This window comes from Suncus etruscus, chromosome 6, assembly GCF_024139225.1.
Source record: "Suncus etruscus isolate mSunEtr1 chromosome 6, mSunEtr1.pri.cur, whole genome shotgun sequence".
Classification (NCBI taxonomy): Eukaryota; Metazoa; Chordata; class Mammalia; order Eulipotyphla; family Soricidae; genus Suncus; species Suncus etruscus.
In genome coordinates, this window is record NC_064853.1 from 96,561,303 (window position 1) to 96,587,686 (window position 26,384).

At 38.5% G+C, this 26,384-nt stretch overlaps 1 protein-coding gene and 1 non-coding gene across 2 annotated transcripts in view; both read right to left on the reverse strand.

The window, feature by feature from the left end:
* DGKG (diacylglycerol kinase gamma) overlaps positions 1 to 26,384 on the reverse strand; it is a 241,428-nt gene that overhangs the window by 192,090 nt on the left and 22,954 nt on the right. Inside the window, exon 2 of the mRNA XM_049775830.1 lies at positions 5,041 to 5,344. Coding sequence (XP_049631787.1) covers positions 5,041 to 5,107 — 67 coding nt within the window. The 5' untranslated portion in view covers positions 5,108 to 5,344. The remainder of the gene's footprint in view (positions 1 to 5,040; positions 5,345 to 26,384) is intronic.
* LOC126012884 (U6 spliceosomal RNA) lies at positions 20,487 to 20,593 on the reverse strand. Its single transcript, XR_007497231.1, has one exon. It is a non-coding gene; the product is annotated as a U6 spliceosomal RNA (small nuclear RNA).

The window sequence follows — 26,384 nt, forward strand, 5'->3', positions numbered from 1 at the left end:
AATGATCAGACAATGGAAAAAATCCTCAAAGAATGTGAACAGATGAAAATAGAAGTCCTTGATAAACTCAACAGAAACAACATAAGAATCATTGGAGTCCCAGAGAGCTAGGAAGAAAATTCCCAGGAAGAACCAACAGTCAAGGACATCATTACAGAGAAACTCTCAGAGATAAAGACTGCATGCAACCAAATTCTGCATGCCCAAACAATACCAGCTAAAAGAGATCCAAAGAAAAGCACCCCAAGATACATCCTAGTCACAATTATGAATCCCACAGAGAGATAAAATGCTGAAAGCAGCAAGATAAAAAATTACATTCAAAGGAGCATCCTTAAGATTTACAACAGACCTGTCACAAGAAACCCTCAAGGGCAGAGGCAGTGGTGGGAAATAGTGACAAAAACTCAATGAAATGAATGCTTTCCCTAAATACTGCACCCAGCCAGACTGACTTTCAGGTTTGAAGACAGTATACATAGCTTCACAGATATACAGCAGCTCAGAAACGTTACAGACTAAAAACTAGCTTTAAAAGATAAACAAAGGTTTTAAAACAAGTCAGACCCAAAGACAAACCAAACTTTCACACAAAGATGGCTCTAAATCCAATTAGGATATCTCTCAACATCAATGGGCTAACTGCACCAGTTAAGAAACACGGAGTGACAAAAATGGACCAAAAAGCCTCCCTTACTTGGTAATGAAGTATACTAAAGGATGTTCTCAGCTCTCAGGTTGTGCACTTCAGTTATCCCACTAGTGTCAAACACATGTTTATGTAATTATGGGAGATCAGTTGCTTTGGTAATGAAGTATGACTAAATGTCATAATGTGTCCAAAATTGGGAAAAGTGCCCTTTGCAAAGTTTCCTCAGATAATTATTTTTTTTAAGAATTAAACCTCCCTTTCTTCTCTTGTTTTCCCCATCCCAAGGAATTCAACATACCCAAGTACCTTGTCCAGTTCTGAGATAGTGACAAAGTGTGAAAGGATTAGAGGACAAAGTGCTGGTTGGAAGAAAAGGCCCATACAGCAAATGGTCTTTCTCACTACCCTGGTTTCTTTTTGCCTACTATCTCTTCAACCTCCTTGTTACCATGAATTTCTTCTTCCTGTGGCTGCCATTATTTAGCCTCTGTTTGCTTTCTTCACATTCTTGCCCTTGGAAGTGCATTTATTTCCATATTTTTCTTACCATCTTCACACACTTGATTTGCAAGTTCTCTGTAGCTTGTCTTCTTAATTCTTTTTTGTTGTTGTTTGTTTTTGGGACCGCATCTGGATGTGCTCAGGGGTTACTCCTGTTTTGGTGCTCAGAAATTATTCCTAGCAGGCTTGGGGTATCATGAGGGATTCTGGGGATTGAAGTCAGTCACATACAAGGCAAACACCCTACCCACTGTGTTATTGCTCCTGCTCCAACATTATTCATATAACTCACCTTCCAGAAGGTTTACAAAACAGCTTACCCAGAGAACTTAGCATTCTCCTGCATGGAGTCCAACTTATTTTCCCAGATTTCCTTCATACCACCCTTCAATACAGGCTCTAGCTCTCCTGGTTGTTTACAGTATATATTTCTTGGAAGCTGCCTTGTTGACTTTTTCTCCTTATCCAAATTACTTTCCTGTCTGGAATATTTCCTTCTCTCCTAGATAGTGTCTTTAGAACCTAGAAATAAACCTGAACCAGGAAACCCATTACAAAGCTGTGCTATAGCTCCTCCATGATATTCACTCCTTAATGCCTGTCATATCCAATCATCCAAATTTGAGGCTGTACTAAGTGAGCTCTTTATGGCAAAGGATTGTGGCACATGCCTTCCTATTTCCCTGAAGTCTGCAGTGTATGAATGTGGATATGTCATCATCATCTTAAAATTAATACACTCAAATGTTTCCTAGTCTCGTAGCATTGCTATTTTCCAAATTTAGTCTTGCAGGTATGTTTGAAATATTCCTTTTTGTTCTGTAAGTTTTGTTTATCTTCCGCAAAGAGGAGCATGTTCATTACATATTCACTATCTTATCCCCATTCCTCCTCTCAGAATAGATATAACCTAGGACTCTCAGATTGGCACTTTCATCATTCAGGTCATCCTACACAACCATCAGTCTCAGGTTTTAGCTATTGCCACCTTAGTCCAAACCCACACTTCAACATGCAGGGGCCATCTGCTGGGCTATGTCTCCTAGGTTATCCTCCTTGTTCACCTTCACTTCTCTATGTAGCCTGGGCATTCTTCTCACCATCCTCTCCCTTGCCTCTATTGCTCCTACTTCCACTGCCTACCACCTACTACTCACATTTCAAAATTCTTCCCCTTATTAGTTTATCCACCTAAATCCTGCTGTGAATAAAGATGCTCCCTCATTCCCAAACTTTTTTATTTAAACACTGTGATTACAAACATGACTGTAGTTGGGCTTCAGTCACAAAAATGAACACCACCCTTCGCCAGTGCAACATTCCCACCACCAATGCACCCTATCTCCCTTCACACACACCCCCTGCCTGTATTCAAGACAGGCATTCTACTTCTCTCACTCATTAACATTGTCATGGTAGTTGTTAGTGTTCTAACTGCTCTCACCCCTCCTTGATCATCCCCAAACTTTTATGCTGAAGTACTAATCACAGGAAACTCAGTCTTTATTTGAAAACTGTTTTTTGCATCTGTAATTTGTTATGATGAAGCCATAGAGGAATGAGGTGGATCCTATCCTATAGATCTGTGTTCATATTAAAGGAGACGCTATACACACAAACACATACACACACTCAGAAAGAACACCAGGGGAAGAAACACAAGTTAACTCAATGCCATGGAGTAAGGTCTGAATTCTCACTATTCTCACAGGGAGCCAAACCCACTGACACCATGAATACAAATGGATCTAGCCTCCAGAACTGGGACAATTTCTGTTGTTGTATGTTGCCCAGATTATAGAATTTGTTCTCAGTGGCCTAGCAAACACAACCCTCTCCCATTTCCATTTCCCATCTTTAGATACCCTCCTGTCTGTGAAACAGTTCAATCAACTCTGTCAGAGGTGTTTGTTTGCAGCCTTAAACCTGTTCTTTGTTTGTGTCATGAGCGCATTTCTAACTTCCTAACAAGATTCTGATTCCTCAAGGGCAAGGCCCTTTCCTTGTGTTCCTTTTTCATCACTGACAGGGTCTGCTACTTTGCTGACCTGCAGAGTACACTGAATTCAGTGTAGTTCACCCTAGAGGGTAATTCCTTGCTCTGTCAATACATTACAGTTTCTCTAAACTCATGCAGATCAGAGAGGAGGCCCCAGGCGTTAGGACCCTACAAAGGAGACTGATCAATTTTGTTGACCTTGGGAGGAACCTTGATCAGGGGTGTTAGACCTTGAGGGCACCACAGGGAAAGATTTTCTAGTTCAGTGTTTTTAGCCCTTTTCTGATCATCTTTGACTTCTTACTCTTTTTTTTCCCCTGTGGTCCCCCTGGCTTATTAGTAGGCCCCTTAAGTCTCATGCCATGGTCTCTATTCATGTGGTTTTCACTTGAGGCCATGGTGGAGGGTGGTCATAAGGTCCCCAAAGGAGAAACTCTGATCTAGATTGACATTTTTCTATTTTGGGGCCACACCGGCAGTGCTGGGGCTTTCTACTGCTCTGTGCTCAGGATTCACTGTAGGTGGCTTCAAGGACCTTTTAAGATACTGGGGGTTGAATCTGGGTTGATTGCATGCAAGGCAAACATCCTGTAATCTGTACTATCAACACACTCAGTTTGATTTTCTTGTCTTAAAGAAGAGGATACTGAGACTAAAGGAGGTGAAGGGTTGTAATGTCACAGAAAGCAAAACTCTTTAACCTGATATTCTTTTTTTTTTTTTTTTTGGTTTTTGGGCCACACCCGGTGACGCTCAGGGGTTACTCCTGGCTATGCGCTCAGAAGTCGCTCCTGGCTTGGGGGACCATATGGGATGCCGGGGGATCGAACCACGGTCCGTCCTAGGCTAGCGCAGGCAAGGCAGGCAGGCACCTTACCTCCAGGGCCACCGCCCGGCCCCTTAACCTGATATTCTTAGTGACCAAACAGTGATATGGATGAGGGGGTTGTCTGCCTTTTGATGGTGGTGGTGGGAAAGCAGGTTGACAAAGAGTATTCTGAGGGTACCGCTGCAAGCTTTCTTGGGAAGGCCAACATGTTAGAAGTATAAAATCACAGAGAGACAATGAGAACAAAGGGATGGAGCGAAAGAGTGGTTGAGGTAGCCACAAAATACAGACTGAAAAAGCGTCACTGCTCAAAGATGGTCATTGTGTGTGTGCACAGCACAGCTGTTGGATGTTGTTTGACTACAGCCTGAGCTATCATCCATCAGGATTAGGAGTGGCCTAGACATACACATTCAGTGAGTGGGTGGTTGCATGTGAGAAAAGGCTTCACTGTCAATTAGTCTGGCAGAGCTTAAAATTTTCATGGATGCAATTAAGAGGGTATCAAAAACTCTTCCACCTTCCACCCCCCCCCCACAGCTCCAAAGTTCCAGAACAAACTCAAAAAATATGGATCCACATTCTATGTCTCACTGAAAATAAGGCATTAGAGGATATTCAAACAACTGAATAACACTGCAACCACACCCAATTCTTCCAAATTTATCTATAAGGAGGCAGTAATGGTCTCAGAAATTATTTTCCTCACTACAAGTGATGTGAAAAAGAGGTTGAAAAACCAATTAGATCTACAGGAACTCAACCAGAAAAAGCAATAAATACAGGGAGGAGAGTGACAAAATGCTAATCAAGTTAAATTATGAATTTTAACTTATTCCTTATATTTTCTCCTGAATATTCCAAAATTTTATGACTATATCATTTATTGAAAATAAATATTATTATATTTAAAAAATAAAATGAAGAAATTAAAGCTGAGAGGCCTGACCTCATTCTCTTTGGTTTTGCAATGTTTACAAGTGTTCTGGCTCTAGCTAGAGAAATGGTTCCCTGACCAAGAAGAAATCCTATGTTCAATGCAATATTTGATTTACTCACATTCAGAATATTTCTGGAGTTGGTCGAATTCTTCTGGAGTAAGGGAAATCCAGCGTTCCTCACTCATCTTTTAGCCAGGTGTGAACGTCTGAGATCACATATAGAGCTGTGCTCACCAGGGTGAATCTAGGGCCCAGTCCAGCACGTGGTTCATTGCAGGAGCACCAGACAAAACCTTCAAGGAACTTCTTGAGGAGCCAAGGGTCTATGGCAGCTTTGCGCAGACAGAAGATTATTGTTATTCCTCAAGCAACATTCTTTAATTTGCAGTCAAGGCAAATTCACAGCTCCTGGCTTTTCCTTCCTGGGCAGGAGGAGAAAAATACATTGTGAATGAGAGTGTTAGAATAAATAAGTTATTTTCTATTTTAGAAAGGGGGTGGAGTAATACTAAGCAGGTAGGGTACTTGCCTTACAAGCAGCAGATCCTGGTTCAATTCCCTGGCATCCAATTTGGTTCCCTGAGCCTGCCAGTTGTGACCCCTGTGTGTAGAACTCGAAGTAAGCTCTAAGTACTACCAGGAGTGACTCCCAAACTACATAAAGTAAAAACAAAATAAAAAACAAAAACCTTGGGGCCGGCGAGGTGGCGCTAGAGGTAAGGTGTCTGCCGTGTAAGCTCTAGCCAAGAAAGGACCACGGTTCAATCCCCTGGCGTCCCATATGGTCCTCCCAAGCCAGGGGCAATTTCTGAGCGCTTAGCCAGGAGTAACCTCTGAGCATCAAACGGGTGTGGCCCAAAAACCAAACCAAACCAAACCAAACCAAAACAAAACAACCCAAAAACCTCTTCAAATGTTCTTTGCTTTTGAGAAATTAATAAAGGACCATGGTTCTTGAGGGGAAGCAATCTCTCATCCAGGACCTCTAAAGAGAGCAGAGATCAGGCCAGACTGCTTTGACAGTTATCTGGATGGAGTGACATCAGTGACCTATATGATTAGAGGACCATATCTTAATCTCTGGGAAGAGTTTTTGTTTATATTTATTTTGATTTGGTGGCCACATCCAGTGGTGCTTAGGGATTACCCCTGTCTCTGTGCTCAGAAATGCCCCTGTGGTGCTTAGGGGACCATAGATGGAACCAGGGATTGAACCAAGGTTGAATTGCAAAGAAGACAAAAACCTTACTCCCTGTACTATCTTTTGGGTCCGATCTCTGAGAAACTAGGAATTTTCTGTGAAAGATAATAGCAAGGCCACTCAAGGACAAGGCAGAGAAAATGTCTCAGGCTCTCATATGCCTGAGGCTTTCCCAAGAATGGGTGGTTTGAAGAGACCCAGGCTCTCTTCCACTGATTTCTAATTCACCTTTGGATCAACTACATTGCTCTGGTAAGTCACTCTGGAAATTCAGCTTTCTGCTTACCCCCACCTCCAGAGGCTGGCTAACATCCTAGTGAATAGTGCAACTCTCTTTCCTTTCAGAACCATGAATGCCAGAAGAAAGTGGTGGTGAAGCGAATTTGGAAATTAAGGAGAGGAATGGGGTTGGATTTAAATTCTCACTTGACATCTTTTCTGTGGCACCCACCTAACACAGTTCACTTCATACTACTTGACATGAAATCAGTTGAGTATGTTGTAGAATATTAATGTCAGCACTTAGAAACAATAAATGATATAGGGTAAGGGCCAAAGAGATAGAACAGTGGGTAAGGTGTTTGCCTTGCATGCAGCAGACCTTCATTCTATCCCTAGCATCCCATATGTTCCCCTGAGTCCACCAGGAGTGATTCCTGAGCATCTCTGGGTGTGGCCCTACAACAAAAACAAAACAGCTAAAGAACTAGGTTAGAATGAAAAGAAATCAGCTTAATCTAAAATGTGTCTCCTTTCAGTTATATGTACATGTGCATAATGATTGCAATTTTAACTATTATTAAAATTGTTGTTGTTGTTATTGGTGTTGGGTATTGGACACAGGGTCCCATATATGCAAAAGGTGTAAAGGTATATTATATTTTTGAGCCACATCTTCTGTCTCAGAAATGTATTCTTATTTTGTTTTTCTTTTTTGGTTTGAATTTCTTTTTAGTGGATGTCTCTAGCAGTGTTGGAGGCTAGGTTTCACTGCTGGAAATATTCTGTGAAGTTATCTAGACATGATGACTTTGTACTTGGGCTGTTAGTGAAGCCTGCAGTGTTGGGGACCATTGTGGCTACATCCGGGAGTGTATGAAGCCATGCCATGTTGAGGACAGGACTCACGGTCTCAAGGATGTGAGGCATGTGTTCAAAATCTTAGAGTTTTCCTGGTCCCATTTGTGTTAAAGTTTTAAGAAGAATTGGAAGTCACCAACCTAATAAGTTAAACAGGACAAACAGTTTAATGATCAGGCCTAAGGATGCTGCACTGCCTGGGCCTGGCAAAGACTCCTAGGACTGCTCTGGTGTTGCTCCCAGAGGGGCCATGTAGAGTCAGGGGTTGATAGAAACTGATTCACATGTATGTTGACCCCTCTGCTGTCTCCTTTGTCTCCAGAAGTGAAAAAACCAAAATATAATATCCAATATTATCAAAGCACCAGTTTCAATGAAACAGTATCTACCACAGAGAGTCAGATTTTAGGGTGTCTAAAGAGCTGGAGTTTGTGAAGATTAGGGAAGGGACAGGAGGGGAGGTTGCAGGGAGAAAGCATATTTGGACAGTACTCCAACTTCAAGGATTGAATTTGAGCTGAACGAAGATGCAGGAAGAAGATTCTTGTTCTACAATGAAGTCCTTTAAAGCTTTCCTACAGTAAATGGCATACATTGATGGATAGTGAGAAGTTGGATCCCTGGGAACATGCAAATTCTAGTTTCTGTCCTTAACCAGTCCGCTTCCCTCCTTAAACTGTCAGCCAACTAGGTCAAGTGACAAGTGACCTAGCTGGCAACTTCCACAGGTAACTTTTATTTTTAATAATAATAATTTTTATGTATCTCTCCGGCCCCATCCACACGTAACTTTAAGGCTATGCTTTGCTTGTCTTCTGTAATCCATGGCAAAAACAACCATGTTGAAAAAGCTGTTTTTCCCCTCTAAGATTTCCCTTACACCCACTGTACCTCTATTTCTTCAATGTTAAATACTATATTTTCAAAACCTTAGAGCCTCCTGATTCTGCAACCCTTTCCAGAGGGATCTAATCCATCTCCATAACCTCAATAACTCCTTGGCATGCTGCCCTCCCTTCCCTGTTCTCTCTACAAAATCCTGATCTGAATAGCAAACAATCTAATCTATTGCCATGATTGTTCCACACCTCCAAACTGGCACCTTCCCAGGGTCCCAGACTGCCCCTTCTCTACATTCTAGTTGTATCCAAGAGAAGCCAATCAGAAGGCCAAAGAACTATGGCTCAGACTAAGATCTTTCTATTTCTGTCTTGCAAGTTCCAGGAACTAGTCCTGAGTCCTCTCGATAAGGCCTGACGTTCACTCTTCCGCATCTCCCAATTAGCCTCTTATATTCCTGACTTGGCTTTGTCCCTCCTCTCCTCTGGTACACTTTCTAAATTGCCAACCAGATCACATATCTCCAATAATACAAATTTTCAGTGGTTTTTATCACTTGCAGAGTGAGTTGTAATCTTTTAACAATTCACAAAGCTCTTTATGATCTGGCTTCTGATTGTCAATTCAGTATAAAAGCAGGGGTGACTTTTAGAAATGTAATTTTTCTGTTGCTGCTCTCATTAATGGACACTTAATACTGTACTCTAGCTTTACATATATCATCTCATTTGGTTCCCATAACAGCCAGGAAATTAAATATTGTCTTCCCTAATTTTTGATAAGATAAGGCATTTAGCAAAAATAGGGAGAAGAGGAATCATGAATGCTTTTGTTTCTGACTGCCTCTCTAGTGTACCAGTTGATGTACTATCCAAAGCATGGGTTATGAAAAAAATCCAAGAACATATTGCAGGATAAAATTCATTGAACTCTATAGAACTTGAAATCATAAGACAGAGGAATTGAGTCCTCCCATTTTTACTAGCAATTTGACTTTGGAAAAAATTTTTTTTGGTGAACCTTAGCTTCATTTTTCTATCTCAAAAATGAAGTTACAAACGAAAACAAAGTGAAACAAAATAAAGCAAAAAATAACCAAGACTCATTATATTAATGTTAGAATTGCATAAACAGAAACACAAAAGAGCCCCTCATTCCCAAAGTACCACTTAGCACAGTGCCTGCCACATACAGGCACTTATCAAAGAATTATCATCATATGGTTGCAAGTATAATACAACAGATATGACATAAATCATCAGTTTGCAGTAGTTGGGTAAAACCTTTAGGCTATGCCATCATTCTCTGAGTTTGATCTTATCCTGCTCTAGATTTATTTATTTAAATTTTTATTGCGGCCAAAGTGAGTTACAAATTTTTCACAGTAATATTAAAGGGGAATTCCCATCACCAGTGTTGACCTCCCTGCACCTCTTTTCCCAGCATGCATCCCACTTCTCCCTCCTTTACCCCCCATGATGCTAGCATAACTGGTCTCTACTTGTATAGCTTGTTGTAGTTTGAATATCAATTCTGTTGTTGTTGGCTTTGAGTTTGGTTTTCAAGTCAAGTATGATAATTTTTTATTTCCACTAAATGTTCAGATGATTGCCTAGTCCTGGTACCGTTCATTTTTCCCATTCAAATTATGAGGCTGAGCAAGATGATTTCAGTAATGTGGTTCTGTTGGATGTATAAGAAATGAAAAGGAAAAAAAACCTAGAAGGAATAGTCTAGGGGTTATAAATATCAAAACAAAACAAAAAACCAAACCAGCGACTACTTAAAAAGATTGTTGTTGTTGTTGTTGTTGTTCTTCTTCTTCTTCTTCTTCTTCTTCTTCTTCTTCTTCTTCTTCTTCTTCTTCTTCTTCTTCTTCTTCTTCTTCTTCTTCTTCTTCTTCTTCTTCTTCTTCTTCTTCTTCTTCTTCTTCTTCTTCTTCTTCTTCTTCTTCTTCTTCTTCTTCTTCTTCTTCTTCTTCTTCTTCTTCTTCTTCTTCTTCTTCTTCTTCTTCTTCTTCTTCTTCTTCTTCTTCTTCTTCTTCTTCTTCTTCTTCTTCTTCTTCTTCTTCTTCTTGCATAGGCATAGTAAAGTATTGGGGAAAATGGAAAGAAAATTCCATTGGCCTAAGAGATACAGGGTTTCTCTGCCCTTGAAGTATACTGTTGTGGGAACTACTACAGGCTCCATACATGCTCATTTTCACATCTAAGTCTTTTTATGGTGCCAGGAAACTTTCTGCTCAGTTGTGGATGATAACATCAGGCCTCTGTAGCTAGAGATCTTGGTATTTGTGTAGATCATAGGATGAAGTCTAGGAGAGAGATTTTCTTTATGGTTCTAGAAGTTCTGTTCTATAATTGTTGTAATCAGTCTTCTGCAATTGGTTTTTGATCAGATCCTTGGACAAAGCCTCGGCTAGGGTCTTTCAGTGCAGTTCCAGAAGTTCTGCTCAGTCGCATTTGTCAAAGTCAGACTTCTGTAATTAGAAATCTTGGTTTTTGTACAAATCCCAGATCTAGGCCTAAGCTAGGATCTTTCTCATTGGTTTCACAATAGGTTCTTTCCAGTTTTTTTCTAAGTCAGTCTTCTGTAGTTGGCGATTTTGACTTTTGCCAACCCTCTCTTAGATCAAGTTGTTGCCATTTTCTCATGTCAGTATATCATATCAAAACTGGTGCAGGTTGGTGCCAGAAGGTATTAGGTGTTCCCTAGGGAGGAATTTGGTTCCTGATGTTGCTGCTGGGACCTGTGTTGGTTCTTTGACAGGGGTCTGGGGTTCTGGGTTGGACAGTTGGGACCACATGACACATGGTCAGGGAGGGAGGCATTCCTGTATTATAAAATGTAAAGGTTCTTATCCCTAGTAGATAAGAACTTGTTTCTGTTCATACTATTTCCCTTTATTTAGAGTGCTTATGCAAAAGGGGATGGTGTTGAATTAGATTGTTGGTGCATTTGGGGGTAAGAGTGATATGCTACACATTCTCTTTGCCCTGGTTTTGACCTGAGCTTTTATCCCAGGCAAGACATTTTCTAGTAGGCTTTTGTACCAAGCAGTACCAAAACAGGTGAAGTTAAAGAGGAAAGAGAAATATATATTTGGTTTGGTTTTTGGGTCACACCTGGCAGCGCTCAGGGGTTATTCCTGGCTCCACACTGAGAAATCACCCCTGGCAGGCATGGGGGGGCCATATGGGATGCCGGAATTCGAACCACCGTCCTTCTGCATGCAAGGCAAACACCTTACAGCTGTGTTATCTCTCTGGCCAATATATTTATATATAATAGAAAAAATAAATAAAAATAAATTTAAAAGAATTAAAAAAAAAGCTGTTGAAGAGGCTAACTTATGGGGCTGGAGATAGAGCACAGAGGCAAGGCGTTTGCCTTGCAAACAGCCGATCCAGGATGGATAATGGTTCGATTCCTGGCATCTCACAAGGTCCCTTGAGTCTAGGATATTTATTTTGCAAACCCTCACAATTTTGTTTGTTTGCTCAAGGACTATTTCCATGCCTGTGCTCAAGGGCCACTCCCAGCTCTGGAGATCATGTAGTGAAGAGGATTATGGGGTACATGTATTTATAGCTGTCCAGTCTTAGATCTCCCTCATTTAGAACCAAATTTTATTCCAACATTCACCCTATCAGACCTCTGGAACTAGAAGACCATAACCAAATTATCAGGCTCATACTATAAGCTGGGGGTCACTAGGAGTGGCCTGTGGGATGGTAAAATAACCAAAAAACTCTTTAAAGGCCTCCTTTAACTTTCAGAATAAAGAAAAGACTTTATCTAAGACTCTTTACCCAAAATACAGTTCATATTCCCATCTACATTCCAATGACCTCCTCAAAAAATACTCATAAGATTTTTATTATTCCATTTTAGTTAGGTTCTTGTCTCATTGTGGAAGAAGTTGCACCATTCTTTTTTTGTTTGGTTTTGATTTTGGGGCCTTACGTGGTAATAATGCTTATGACTTACTTCTGCTTCTGCACTCAGAGATCACACCTGACAGGGATTAGGGGACCGTTTGGAGTTTCAGGGATGAAACCTGGGTTGGCACCCACTATGCTAACTTCCTGGTCTCACCATTCTTTATTTCTATCAGAAAAAGTTGAGGGCCTGACATACTGCCTTCATAAGAGTGTGGAGAAAATTTAATCTGCTCTTTTTTTTTTTTTTTTTTTTTGCTGGGGGGTCACACCGGCAGCTCTCAAGGGTCACTCCGGCTCCATGCTCAGAAATCGCCCCTGGAAGGCACAGGTGACCATATGCCATATGAAATGCCAGGATTCGAACCACCAACCTTCTGCATGAAAGGCAAACGCCTTACCTCCATGCTATCTCTCTGGCCCCTAATCTGTTCTGATTAAGGTTCTTCTGAAACTGATGAACAATCAAGTCACCATCAGATAGACTAGTGAGAGAAGGGAACATATGTAATTACATAATTAAGGAAAATAAACATGAAAACAGATTGTGAAGTAAAAAGGCAAAATGAGGTATTTATTCTAAACTAAGAAAAGGGCCTGGGCTTCAAGTTTAGACACTCATATGTGAAAGAGTGGAAGTGTATGACAGATGCCTAGTAATTACAAGTTTGCCCTGCCATTTTGATTGCTTTGTCTAATTAGAAATTTGTTTTCTGGCAAAAAAAAAAATCAGAATTGTGAGAAATACACCCCCCCATTCTTCTAGGTAGTGAAGGCAATGGGAATACTTTTTTGTTTGTTTGTTTGTTTATGGTTCACACCCGGCTGCCCTCAGGGGTTATGCCTGGCTCTGTGCTCAGAAATTGTTCCTGGCAGGCTTGGGTAATCATATGGGATGCTGGGAATTGAACTGGGGTCTGTCCTGTGTTGGCCGCATGCAAGGCAGATGCCTTACCACTATTCCAGCCTAATGGAATAGTTTTTAATAAACTTTCGTCTCCATTGTTTATTTTTTTCTTATTTGGAGCATATCTTAAAGTTTATCCTGAACATCTTTGAGAGGTTGATTCTTCAGCTTGATCTCTAGATGCTAACTGCTGAGTGTGCTCCCACAGGAAGATCCCTCTGCTTTTCTGTCCTTTGATAGAGGTGATGGTTAGCACTTAATATTTGCTCCGATCAATATCACTCAGCATTTTTCTTTCTGCAGCAATTCTTATGACCATCTTGAACATCTTTCCTTAAGAAAAAGAGGTGTAATAGAGTTTTCTAAATAATGCTCTGATTGGATATTGTGAGGCTTAGATGGGAAACATGTTTGATGTGATTATAGTTATGCCTCTCTGAGCCCTTGCTTCAGATCCTCGGGCCTCATCTTCCTTGTCGATATAAAGAGGGGTTGTGAATAACAGTGTTAAATGTATTTCCTAACTCTGTCATTTCATATACTGAATCAAACTCTATTTGTTCTGTACAGATGTCAGCAGGGAAATCACAAGTCAGGAGAAAGACAGCAAATTCAACAGGAATTGAATCGCACCCAGGTCCCTATTCATTTGAATGAATAAGCTATAACCAATTATCCAGGAACAAACACCTCTTCATCTCCTCTATGCTCTCATAAGAACATTAATTCATGAATATGGTATTATATTGGGACACTTATTTATATGCATCTGATGATTTATAACAAACTCATAATAGACAGATTTTAATAAAGGAAGACTGACTAAAAGCTAACAAAATAGGAAAGTCACTTTTTAGACTTGGAAAGAATAACATCTTAATAGCTGCACTGTCTCTAGGCTTCTTCTATTCCTGATTCTTTTCTCACTCAAGCATTCATTCAGCCTTTGAAGTTTAGTTCAAGTTGTGCCTACTCTGAGAAATAATGTTCAGAGCCCTAACAGTTTAGTTCCTCTTTGCTTTCTTTTGATTTTTTTTAAAGCTGAATAATTTTAAATAATGTTTGCATTTAAGTACCATGACTACAAACATGTTTGTAGTTGGGTTTTAGTCAAAACCCAACTTTTAGTTTTTAGTCAAAATCCAACTTTTTAGTAAAAAAGAACACCCCCTTTACCAGTGCAACCTTCCCACCAACAATGTCCCCCATATTCCTCCTCCCCCATCCCCTGCCTGTATTTGAGTCAAGCATTATATTTCTCTCACCCACTACCATTGACATAATAGTTGTTATTATAGTTTTTTTCTCTAACTACTCACTACTCTTTGTGGTAAGCTTCATATCATGGGCTGGTCCTTTCAGCCCTCATCTCTATTGTCTCTGAGTATTATTAACATACTGTATTTTATTTTTCTTAAATCCCACAGATGAGTGAGATTATCCTGTGTCTATTTTTATCCCTCTGACTGATTTCACTCAGCAAAATAATTTCCATGTACATCCATGTATAGGAAAATTTTATGACTTCATTTTTCCTGATGACAGCATAGTATTCCATTGTGTATATGTACCACAGTTTTTTTAGTCACTCATCTGTTGTCAGACAGATGTTGTTTCCAGATTCTGACTATCATAAATAGTGCTGCAATGAATATAGGTGTGCAGAAGGCATTTTTGTATTAAGTTTTTGTGTTAATAGACTATAGTCGTACTAGTGGTATAGCTGGATCATATGGGAGCTCAATTTCCAGTTTTTTTTAAAGAAATTTCCATATTGTTTTCCATAAAGGCTAGATTAGGTAACATTCCCATCAGTAGTAAATGAGAGTTCCTTTCTTCACAAATCCCTGTCAGCATGGATTGTTCTTGTTTTTTTTGTGATGTGTGCCAGACTCTGTAGTGTGAGATGGTACTTGATTGTTGTCTTGATTTGCATCTCTCTGGTGATTGGAGCAATCCCATTCACATTAGTGCCACAGAAACTCAAATACCTTAGAGCCAATGAAACTAAAAGGACCTATACAAATAAAAATAAAAAAAACACTGTTTCAAGAAATAAAAGAGGACACGAGGAAATGGAGACACATATCCTGTTCATGGATTGGGCAGATTAACATTATTAAAATGGCGATACTCCCCAAAGTATTGTATAGGTTTAATGCAATTCCTCTAAGGATACCCATGACATTCTTCAAAGAAGTGGATCAAACACTCCTGAAATTTATTTGGAAGAACAAACACCCAAGAATAGCTAAAGCAACCCTTAGGAAAAATAAAATGGGGCATTATTTTCCCCAACTTTAAATTGTACTACAAAACAATAATCATTAAAACAGCATGGTATTGGAATAAAGACAGACCTTCAGGTCAATGGAATAGACTTGAGTATTCAGAGAATGTTTCCCAGACATACAATTAACCTTTAATAAAGGGAAAAGAAATGCAAAATGGTGCAAGGAAAGCCTCTTCAACAAGTGGTGTTGGGACAACTGGTCAGCCACATGCAAAAAGGTGAATTTGGACCTCCATCTAACCCTATGCAAAAAGGTAAAAAATATCAGACCTGGAATCATAAGAAATATAGAAGAACACATAGGCAAAACACTCCATGACATTGAGACTAAAGGCATCTTCAAGGAGAAAATACCACTGTCCAAACAAGTGAAAGTGTAGACAAACAAATGGAACTATATAAAGCTGAGAAGTTTCTGCACTTCAAAGAAAATAGTGATTAGGACACAAAGGCCACCTACAGAATGAGAAAAACTATTTACCCAATACCCTTCAGATAAGGAGCTAATATGTAACATATACAGGCTACTGACAGAAGTTAACAATAAATATATAATCCAATAAAAATTAGAAGAAATGAATAGACAATTCCTCAAAGAAGAAATGTAAATGGCCAAAAGGCATATGAAAAGTATTCTCTTTGCTTTCCAGTGGTACCTTGTCTCCATTGTGGCTCTGACCAACTCTTTCCTGTGAAACTGAACTTTTTCATTTGTGCACTGCAGCATCCTGTCTTTTTATACATGTAGTTTTCAGTCTAAGGGTTTCTGTGTGCCTCTCTAAAAATGGGTTTTCTACCTTTTTAAGTGAAGATGATTTTTGTGAAATTAAAGATTCTGCAAAACTTGTTCATACTACCCAGAAGAAAAAGGACTGAATGATAAAGAATTGAGAAAAATAAAAAAGACATGGTTGGTATAAAATTGTTGCTACTATCATTTTCATTTTTGAAGTCAATTATTTTAAAATAAAAGAATACAAATTCTTACACATAGATAGTATTATTAGGGCATAATTTTTATTTTAATCAAAGTGGATTACAAATATTTCATAGTAATATTTTAGGTATATAGTGACAGTGAATCAGGAGCGTTCCCACCACCAATATTGTCCTCCCTCCACCCCTGTTCCCAGCATGCATCCCATATCCTCCTCTTTTACCCCCAGGCTGCTAATATAGGTGGTCCTCTCTGTGTCTAGTATGTTGTAAATTGGGTATCACTTCTGCTGTCATTGACTTTGGATTTGTTGCTTAAGTTTGAACCTTTTTTTTTATTTCTACTTAATGTTCATGTGACTGTTTGGTCTTGGCACCCTCCATTATTTTCCCCTTCATTAGTGAGGTGGAGCAAGATGATTCAACTTGTGTGGTTCTGTTTGAAGGAAAGAGAAAATAATAAAAAAAATAATAAAATAAAATGGCGGCAAAAATCAAACAAGCAAAACATGAGAAAAGTCCTTCTAGTGGCTATATCAGTTTAAAAGCAGAGAGGGAAAAGGAAGAAAAACCTAACAACAGTACAAAAAATAAAATAAAATAAAATAAAATAAAATATAAAATAAATCAAACAAAAAACTTGAAAATCACCAGAGCAATATAGGCAGCAGCCATACAATAGCCACAATCCTGGAATAAAAAAAACAAAGCCCAAAAGAAAGAAAAAACAGCAACAAACAGTAACAAAATAAAAAAAAAATTGATTTGTGCTTCTCTTTTTTTTCTTGAATAGGCACAGTAAATATTGGGGAGATTAGAAAGAAAATTCCCTTGGCCTAAGAGATACAGGGTTTCTCTGCCCTTGAAGTACACTGTCATGGGAATAAATGTAGGCTCCGTACATGCTCTTTATCTCTCCCCTAGGTCCTTCTGTGGTGTCTGGGAACTTTCTGCTTTGTCTTGGGTGATAAAATCATGCCTCTGTAGCTAGAGCAGGGCATACATTTTATAGGATGAGATAAACTATAACTTTATAGACTTATAATCATTCATTATGTTATTTAAGTTGCTTGGAATCATTGATCATTGTCATTACCCGGGTAATCTGTTATATCGTAAAATTTGCATCTCCTCATATTTTAATCTCTTTTTCTTGATTCTTTGCTGACCTTCCTTTTATTTGACCAAACTAAAGCAGTAGTTTGGATGCATGCCTGGGTCATCTCTGAGTTTCAAGAAGCCCTGATATTTCTATATTTATTGTTCTTTGGAGCACAGAACTACCCATAATGCATTGTAGAGGTGGAGACTATGCCCTTCAACAGACGAATGGCTAAAGAAACTGTGGTACATATACACAATGGAATATTATGCAGTTGTCAGGAGAGATGAAGTCATGAAATTTTCCTATACATGGATGTACATGGAATCTATTATGCTGAGTGAAATAAGTCAGAGAGAGAGAGAGAAAAAATGCAGAATGGTCTCACTCATCTATGGGTTTTAAGAAAAATGAAAGACATTCTTGTAATAATAATTTTCAGACACAAAAGAGAAAGGAGCTGGAAGTTCCAGCTCATCTCAGGAAGCTCACTACAAAGAGTGATGAGTTTAGTTAGAGAAATAACTACATTTTGAACTGTCCTAATAATGAGAATGTATGAGGGAAATGGAAAGCCTGCCTAGAGTACAGGCGGGGGTCGGGTGGGGAGGAGGGAGATTTGGGACATCGGTGATGGAAATGTTGCACTGGTGATGGGTGGTGTTCTTTACATGACTGAAACCCAAACACAATCATGTATGTAATCAAGGTGTTTAAATAAAAAAAAAAAGAGGTGGAGACTGTTCAATAAGGTTACATAAAGATCACAGGAACTGGAAAAGGACTGAGAAAACCAGCTGATGGTGAGAACTACATCTGTGGTGCTCTGTGTGGCTCATGCCAAGCCATTCCTGCCGGCACTCAGCAATCATCCCAGTAGTGATGCAGGACATAGAAGACAAGAAGCAAGAAGCCCTTTGAGATTTTAAGAGTTTAATAGACTTCAAATGGAGGGAAAATAGAGTCTAACTTAGCTCTGCCTGACTTCTGCATACGCAGAATCCTGTGGAAAGAAAATCTGATGTTGAGCCACTAAGTTTTGAAGTCGTCAGTTACACAGACGTAGATAACCAAAACAGCTCTCTATACACACTTAGGATTCAGATCACACATAAATCTGTTTAGCAACAGGATCTGTATGATTCATGTTTGAACAGAAACTTGTTCATGTCTTAAAATCTAGTAATTGGAAAATTATAAGCTAAAAATAACTGATGCAAATTCCTGTTACTCTGTGATGTCAAATTAACCAAATATGTTCCATAAACAAATATAATGATAAAGTTAAATTGACTATAAAGTCTAATTTCAAAGCAAGAACAGTAGTAGCTGTACAATACAACCAGCTCAAATAAAGTTGGACATTGAAATGAAGACAAAGAAATGTTCCCTCAGGCCACAGACTTCAAGTATCTTGTTTGGAAGGAGGCAGTCATTGCTAGGTATTAAAAGAGCTCCCGACTCCACAGAAAACAAAATTACAGGCCTGAGGAACCTTAGTAGGAAACCAATTTGAGTTTATGAATATCAAATATGAGTTCATTCCTAATAATTCATTTTGTAAATTAGCAGCACAGTCTTTATATAAACACAAAAATTATGTCTTGGAATTTATGTCCCTTATAAGAATTCAGAAAACATGCTTGTGAGGACTTTGCATCTATTAATGTCCTCAGACTGATTGTGTGAATCCTTGCCATAGGGAAGTGTAAAATGTGAGGCTGAACAGGGCTTCATTCAGATGTATGAAGTGTGGGCCTGGGAGGGGTATGTAGGTTCTTGTGCAATGCTGAGATCTGCTCTGTGCATGCCAAAAGTACAGGAAAGCAGAGTCAGGGTGGACAGTATTTCCATGCTCAGAGCACCACAAATCCCTTTAGGCCACTTATTATCACTTATTATCCTGTCACTTATTTACTTGTTCAACAAATAATCATAGGAATAAGCAAGACAACAACCTCCATTTAATAGACTACAACACATCTGGGATTTTGTACACTTCTGTAACAGTCACCAGGAAGGTGAGGAAGCTATTTTCTTTTGGCCCATTTTCAGTTATAAAAAGGGGTTCAGAGTGATTTTCCTAAATTTACTAGTAAATGACAAAAATGATATCTGAATTGGGTCCATTTAGTTCCAAAGTTCGACTTGGATTATTTACTTTCAAAATATATAGAACATTTGACAGCAAAACAAAAAATTTTAAAAAGAAGTAAGAAATCTTGTTTTATTCTTGAAAGCACTTCATTATTCTGGAAAGTTGGGGAAATGTTCATTTATTCTTTTGCCTCCAGAGGTGCTGAAATAGAATGTTCAAGTAGTGGATTGTAAACAGCAACTTCAAGGTCTGATTCTAAACTCCAGAACTGAATGACTAAGGCAGGACAGAATTATGAGGTGACCCTATCAAGATTTACTGAATATACTACCAGTGAAAATAATTAACAGGTGTCAGTGTCTCTCCTAATTCATTTCCAGGGAACTTTCTGCCCAAAAACATCAAATATAAGCCTAGTTTTGGAATGTGAGAGGCCATAATTAAAATCTTGGCTATGTACTAATAAGCAAATTGTTCTTAATTTCTAAGTCAAAAATAACAACAAAATAATAATAATAATAGCAATACACATTCACAAGTTATTTTAAGATAGTTACAGTAAGTAAAACTCCCTATTAATGGGTCCTAATACTTAAACCTGTGGGACTGGTATCTCACAAATGCCAAATATCAAAACCCCCACCACAGGCCAGTAGAAATCCAGGGTAGTTCAGCAACATTTTTGAAGAGTCTCAGAAAATCAGTGTTTCATAGCCATGGCTTTATTTGAATGTAAACTCTAGGAGTAAGAAAATGGTCATGTGGGCCCGGAGAGATAGCACAGCGGTGTTTGCCTTGCAAGCAGCCGATCCAGGACCAAAGGTGGTTGGGTCGAATCCCGGTGTCCCATATGGTCCCCCGTGCCTGCCAGGAGCTATTTCTGAGCAGACAGCCAGGAGTAACCCCTGAGCACCGCTGGGTGTGGTCCAAAAACCAAAAACCAAACAAAACAAAAAAAAAAAAGAAAATGGTCATGTAAAACTTGGGATTACTTTCTTTCCTTAAGAGGACTCAAAGCAGATGATTCTGGATATCTCTAATCAGTTCTCCTTTCTTTAGGCAGGAAACATTAAGGAGCAGCCAGGGCACTGTGCTTGCCTGTCATCCTGTCTAGCCCCTAACATTCTCTTATAGAATTACATTTCCTATAGAATTTTCATTTTTTTTTAAATATGGAACGCTTCACAAATTTGCGTGTCATCCTTGCGCAGGGGCCATGCTAATCTTCTCTGTATCGTTCCAATTTTAGTATATGTGCTGCCGAAGCGAGCACTAGAATTTTCATTTTAATTATCTGTCTCCATTATTAATACTCTGGCATTTTGTGACAAATATATCATCTAGAGGACACACTTGCAAGATAATGAGAGTTTTTGTGCTATAAAATGAAGGAACAAAAACAAATAGTAAGCACTTGAGCTGGTGAAAAAAATGACAGCTCTGGTGCCTATGTCAAAAAACATAACAGAGATGACACTGCAAAAGATGGCTATGGACCCCAGGTAGATCTAAAAGAAGATATACTACAAAGGTAGTAATTAGGAATTGGGATGGCAATTATGTGGTATGTGCATACATGTGTGTTTTAATAAAAGTCTCAGCAAAACCACACCAGAAAGACAATATTTAAATTTGGAGTTATATATACAACCACACTTGGTTTTGGAAAGTACTTATGCTCCAGGAGAAACTTGTGGTGGATCATAGGATCTTTATGCTACGAAACTAGTATTTTCCCTCCTACCTCTCCTCTCCTCTCTTCTCCTCTCCATTTCTCTCCTCTCCTCTCTTCTCCATTTATCTCCTCTCCTCTTCACTATTCACTGCCCCTTTCTTTTCTTATGTTTTGAAACAATATAAAAATAATCAAAAATTACTACTAATTATATATTAATATTCTAAAATCTATAAGTATGATTAAGCCAATAGTCCTACAGTTGAACTTCTTGTAGAAAGCTGAGCCACCATTCCAACTTGGATATATGCCTGGATAAAACCCATATTTCTTCTAGTATTTGAGCTGCTTTTAAGAGTATAGAATTTTATAAATACCATCTATAAATTATAGAAATTTAGACTTTATTTTCTGTAATATTCTGTGAGTTCAGTACTTAGTTGATAGAAGGCTTTAGATAGCAAAATACCTTTTTCTACACCAACTGCACACAGAATCACCAATATTCTAAGAAACAAAAAATGTTTCAGCACCATGGACAATACCCAAGGATGCTTGTACCTTGTTCTGACCCCAGTTCACCCCATGTTCAAGTCTCCAAATTGAAATGCACCTCATTAAAAATCATGAAAAATTACAAGATTCTAAAGTAGCTTAAGAAAGTCACCAAGTTATTCTGTCGACTTCTCACAATAAACACATAAGGTTGATACAATCATTCTGCCCATTCTACAGATATAGACACAGAAATACAGAGAGCTAAGACATTCCCTTAGATCATGGAGTTATTGATGAAGTTTCAGGTTTCAAAGCCTAATAAAGAGGCTGTTCTCATTATGATAGTCAGTGACATTATTATAGTCCGTGACACAAAGTTGAACTAAAATCGCAAGGCAGTACTTGGTAAAAGTAATCATCAAGAAGATACATTTATATTTGAAATAATTTTGATTTGAATAGTTCTCTAAATCTTGAGCTCATGAAGTCCTGTTTCAGAAATACCATGACTAATGGAATTTTGGAGGCATTGCTTTCCCAAGCTCATTAAGGAAGGTGAAGTGTAGGCTGAGCACATTGATCAAATTCTGATTCTAATATTGAGTAAGTATATATTTCTAAAAAAGACACACTCATTCCTTAGATACTAATTTCTCATTTAATAATTAATTGTAGAGTGTCTGAATAGAGACAATCCAGTGTTAGGGCACTTGTCTTATGTGCTGATTACCCAAATTCAATCCTCAGTACATCATATAGTCCCTAAAATGATGCTCTGAGTAATCTCTAAGTGCAGAACCAGGAGTAAGTCCTGAATATAGTCAGGTGTAGCCTAAAAACAAAACAAAACAAAACTACAAAGAGTGCAGTAATATTTAAGGTTCTTAAAGGAAAAGATTCCTTTATTCCTTTCAAAAATGGTTTTGTTTTATATTGTTTGCTTATTTTGGAGAGTCACACTCAGCGATGCTCAGGGGTTACACTTTGTTCTGCTCTCAGGAATTACTTCTGGCAGTGCTTGGGGAACCATATAGGATGCTTGGGATAGAACCTAGGTCAGCCACATGTAAGGTAAGCATCCTACCTGCTGGACTATTGCTTTAGCACCCTCTTTCAGAAACATTAGCTTTCAATTCTTTGCTCTTTCTCCATAACACTAAATTCGTAATCTTAAAACCAGTTTTGTAAGAAGTCAATGCAAAAGGAGCTTTTTTAAAGCACAGGACCAACTTTTCAGCACTTTGTCACTGAGTGTGGCATTCGTGTACAGTTCTTATGATTGTGCTCTATTTCTTTTTTATTTTAAGTAATATCTTTAAGTACCTTGATTACAGACATGATTGTAGTTGGGTTTCAGTCATATAAGGAACACCCCCCCCCTTCACCAGTGCAACATTCCCATCACCAATGTGCCCCCATTCCCCTCCCCAACTGCGCCAGTATTCTAAACGGGCATTCTACTTCTCTCACTCATTAACATTGTTATGATAATTATCAGTGCAGTTATTTCTCTAGCTGCACTCACCCTGTCCTCTATTTCTTTGTTATGTAGATAAAGAAAGGTCTTTATTTCTAGATGCCTAAGGGATTTTATGCTTTTTTTCAACAATGCATTAATGTTCCAGTTATATTTAATGTTCTATGTCTATTCAGATGATTTTTATATCTACAGATATAAATACAGGTATTATAACTTTTACTTACTTTTAAATACTTAAGAACATCCTTTATTAGAATCTTTTAAAATATAAAGCCCAACAAATTCCTTTCCTAGTATAAAACACAGCTCTCTCTCAACATGTATATATGTATATGTATATGTATATATATGTATATATATTTATATTGGATTTTGGGTCACACCCAGCGGTGCTCAGGGTTTACTCCTGGCTCTGCATTCAGAAGTCACTCCTGACAGAACAGGGGACCATATGGAATGCCGTCAAACACCTTACCACTGTGCCATCTACATTTTATATGCCTGGATGTGAGGGAGATCTGGTTGCGACATCTGACAACCCATTGATTGCCTGGGTTGATTCAGCTGATCTGGCTGGCTTGGCGGGTGTCCCCTTCCTCCCTCATCGCTCCATGTGCGTCCATTCCGAAGCTGCACTCTCGGTCGAAGAGGACAGCATTCCCCAAATAGAGATGGACGTTCTTCGGTCGAGGGTATACGAGTAGCTGCGCTTCCTGCTAGAACCTCCAAACAAGTCCTCATATTTTATATGCCTATTTAGATTTTCCTTTACAACTTTCTTCTCACTCAATAAATTGTATAACTGCAAAATTTATCTATTTTCATAAATTTAAATAATTTTATGTGCATATAATTATTCATACCATTAATTTTTAAATTGATAGGGAGAAAAGAAAATATTTTTTATCAACTTATAATTGTAAGTCATCAACTTACAATTTTGTGGAATTTCAAAAAGTTTAACTATTTATTTGTATGTACAAAGGTATCACACTTCTTATAAGAATAAAAATTTATATTCTGATATGTGGAAAATAAAAAACATAGAAAGGGAACAATAAATGGCCAAAGTCATTGGGACTGGAGGATTTGTCTAGAACTGAGTTTAAATGGGATGGAGGATGGGTTAGAGAGGCCTTTTGGAGAAAGGCTGGAGAAAAGTGATCAGTCTGATGATGGATATAATATTGGAATGAGGTATGCATAAAATATAAGTAAAAGTATACCAGTACTTTGTTTTGTTTGTTTTTGGGCCACACCCAGTGGCGCGCTGGGGATACCGCTGGCTCTGCTCTCAGAAATCACTTCTGGCAGGCTCAAGGACCATATGGGATCATTCAAGGCAAACTCCTTTCCTCTTGTGTTATTGCTCCAGCCCTGTATTTATTTATTTATTTATTTATTTATTTATTTATTTATTTATTTATTTATTTATTTATTTATTTATTTATTTATAACATGATGATTTTAAATTTGGAGGTAGCTTTTCTGTTTGTTCTTGTGCTACTTCTAGTAATGCTCAGGGTTAATCCTATCTTAGTGCTCAGAGGTCATTCTCAGCATTGCTTTGAGGAATCACATGATACCAGGGATCAGCTCAAGTATCCTGTATGGAAATCACATGCTCTAGCACTTTGAACTATCTCTGAGCACCACATTAATTTTCATATTCCTTTAAATTGTACTTCCTTGGATAGAAGCAATAGTAAGATACCTTATCAAACTGTTTTCAACTCAAATCCCTGTTGGTAACAAGCAAGGACACAAAAATTCTACAATACCTCTGGTATGAAAGCAAATTAGGGTCCCGGAGAGATAGCACAGCAGCGTTTGCCTTGCAAGCAGCCGATCCAGGACCAAAGGTGGTTGGGTCGAATCCCGGTGTCCCATATGGTCCCCCGTGCCTGCCAGGAGCTATTTCTGAGCAGACAGCCAGGAGTAACCCCTGAGCACCGCCGGGTGTGACCCAAAAACCAAAAAAAAAAAAAAAAAAAGCAAATTAGGTAAATTAGAACTAATATTATAATTATATTAGTCATATTAATTATATTAATTTATAATTGAATTATAACCATATAATTAGCTACTAAATTGGTAAATTATCACACTAAATAAAGTGTCAAAATGTACATTTCCATGAAATTTTATTTTCATAAGGCTAACCTAAGAGAATAACTATGACCCATAATAAAAGCATTATTTCTGTAACTACAATGATTATTTTTTAGAGATTTAACATCAAAGAATTATGGCAGGAGGCCTACTTATACCAAAAAGTTCAAAACAATATTGTTCTTAAAATATGGAGTTGTATAACTCATTTGCATCTAATTATATGAGGTCATGGAAACTCAGTTATCAAAACGATTGACTTCATAGGTAGAAATGTCTTGCGAAGATTCAACATAACAAATACAAGTTAACGGGGCCCGGAGAGATAGCACAGCGGTGTTTGCCTTGCAAGCAGCCGATCCAGGACCAAAGGTGGTTGGTTCAAATCCCGGTGTCCCATATGGTCCCCCGTGCCTGCCAGGAGCTATTTCTGAGCAGACAGCCAAGGAGTAACCCCTGAGCACCGCCGGTTGTGACCCAAAAACCAAAAAAATAAAAAAAAAAACAAATACAAGTTAACTTAAATTTTTAATTATAAATATTTTGGAGTGTTGCTGGAAAAGAGTTTTTAGTGCCCAAATCTTTCAGGAATTTCCTTTATTAACTCAAGGACATTTTCCTTCCTGGGAAGCCAATGTTCAATTACTTAATGATCAAAAAAGATGAGTATAAAGGCTCTGTCCCCTTCTGGGAAGAACTCATTGGAGCCATCCAAGTTCATTTCTCCATTGGCCAACCCCCCCCCCCCACTCTGCCTCTTCTCTTCCACATGTGTGATTCAAACAACAGTCCCCAACAAGATGTGTAACAATCCTGCACTGCAATTCCCATCATAGAATCTACTTCTGAGGTAATAAAATATCCAACAATATGGAAATTAAGGCAAAAAGAAATGAACAAACATTAAAACAAAACAACTGGATTAAAAACCAATTAACTTAAAACCACAACCAATGATACTAAAACCATTAGTCAGACAGATGCTAATTTTTTTGTTGATAAAGCCAAGAATACAGTCTATTATTTGATAGAGAGTGAGAGAAAGATGAAAGGAGCAGGAGACAGAGGAGGAGGAAATGGATGAAGAGAGGAACCAAAAGTATTAGGAATACACACACACACACACACACACACACACACACACACACACACACACACATATATATATATGTATATTTGGGTTTTGGGTCACCCAACAGCGCTCAGGGGTTACTCCTGGCTTCACGCTCAGAAATTTCTCCTGGCAGGCTCAGGGGACCATATGGGATGCCGGGATTTGAACTAGTGAGCTTCTGCATG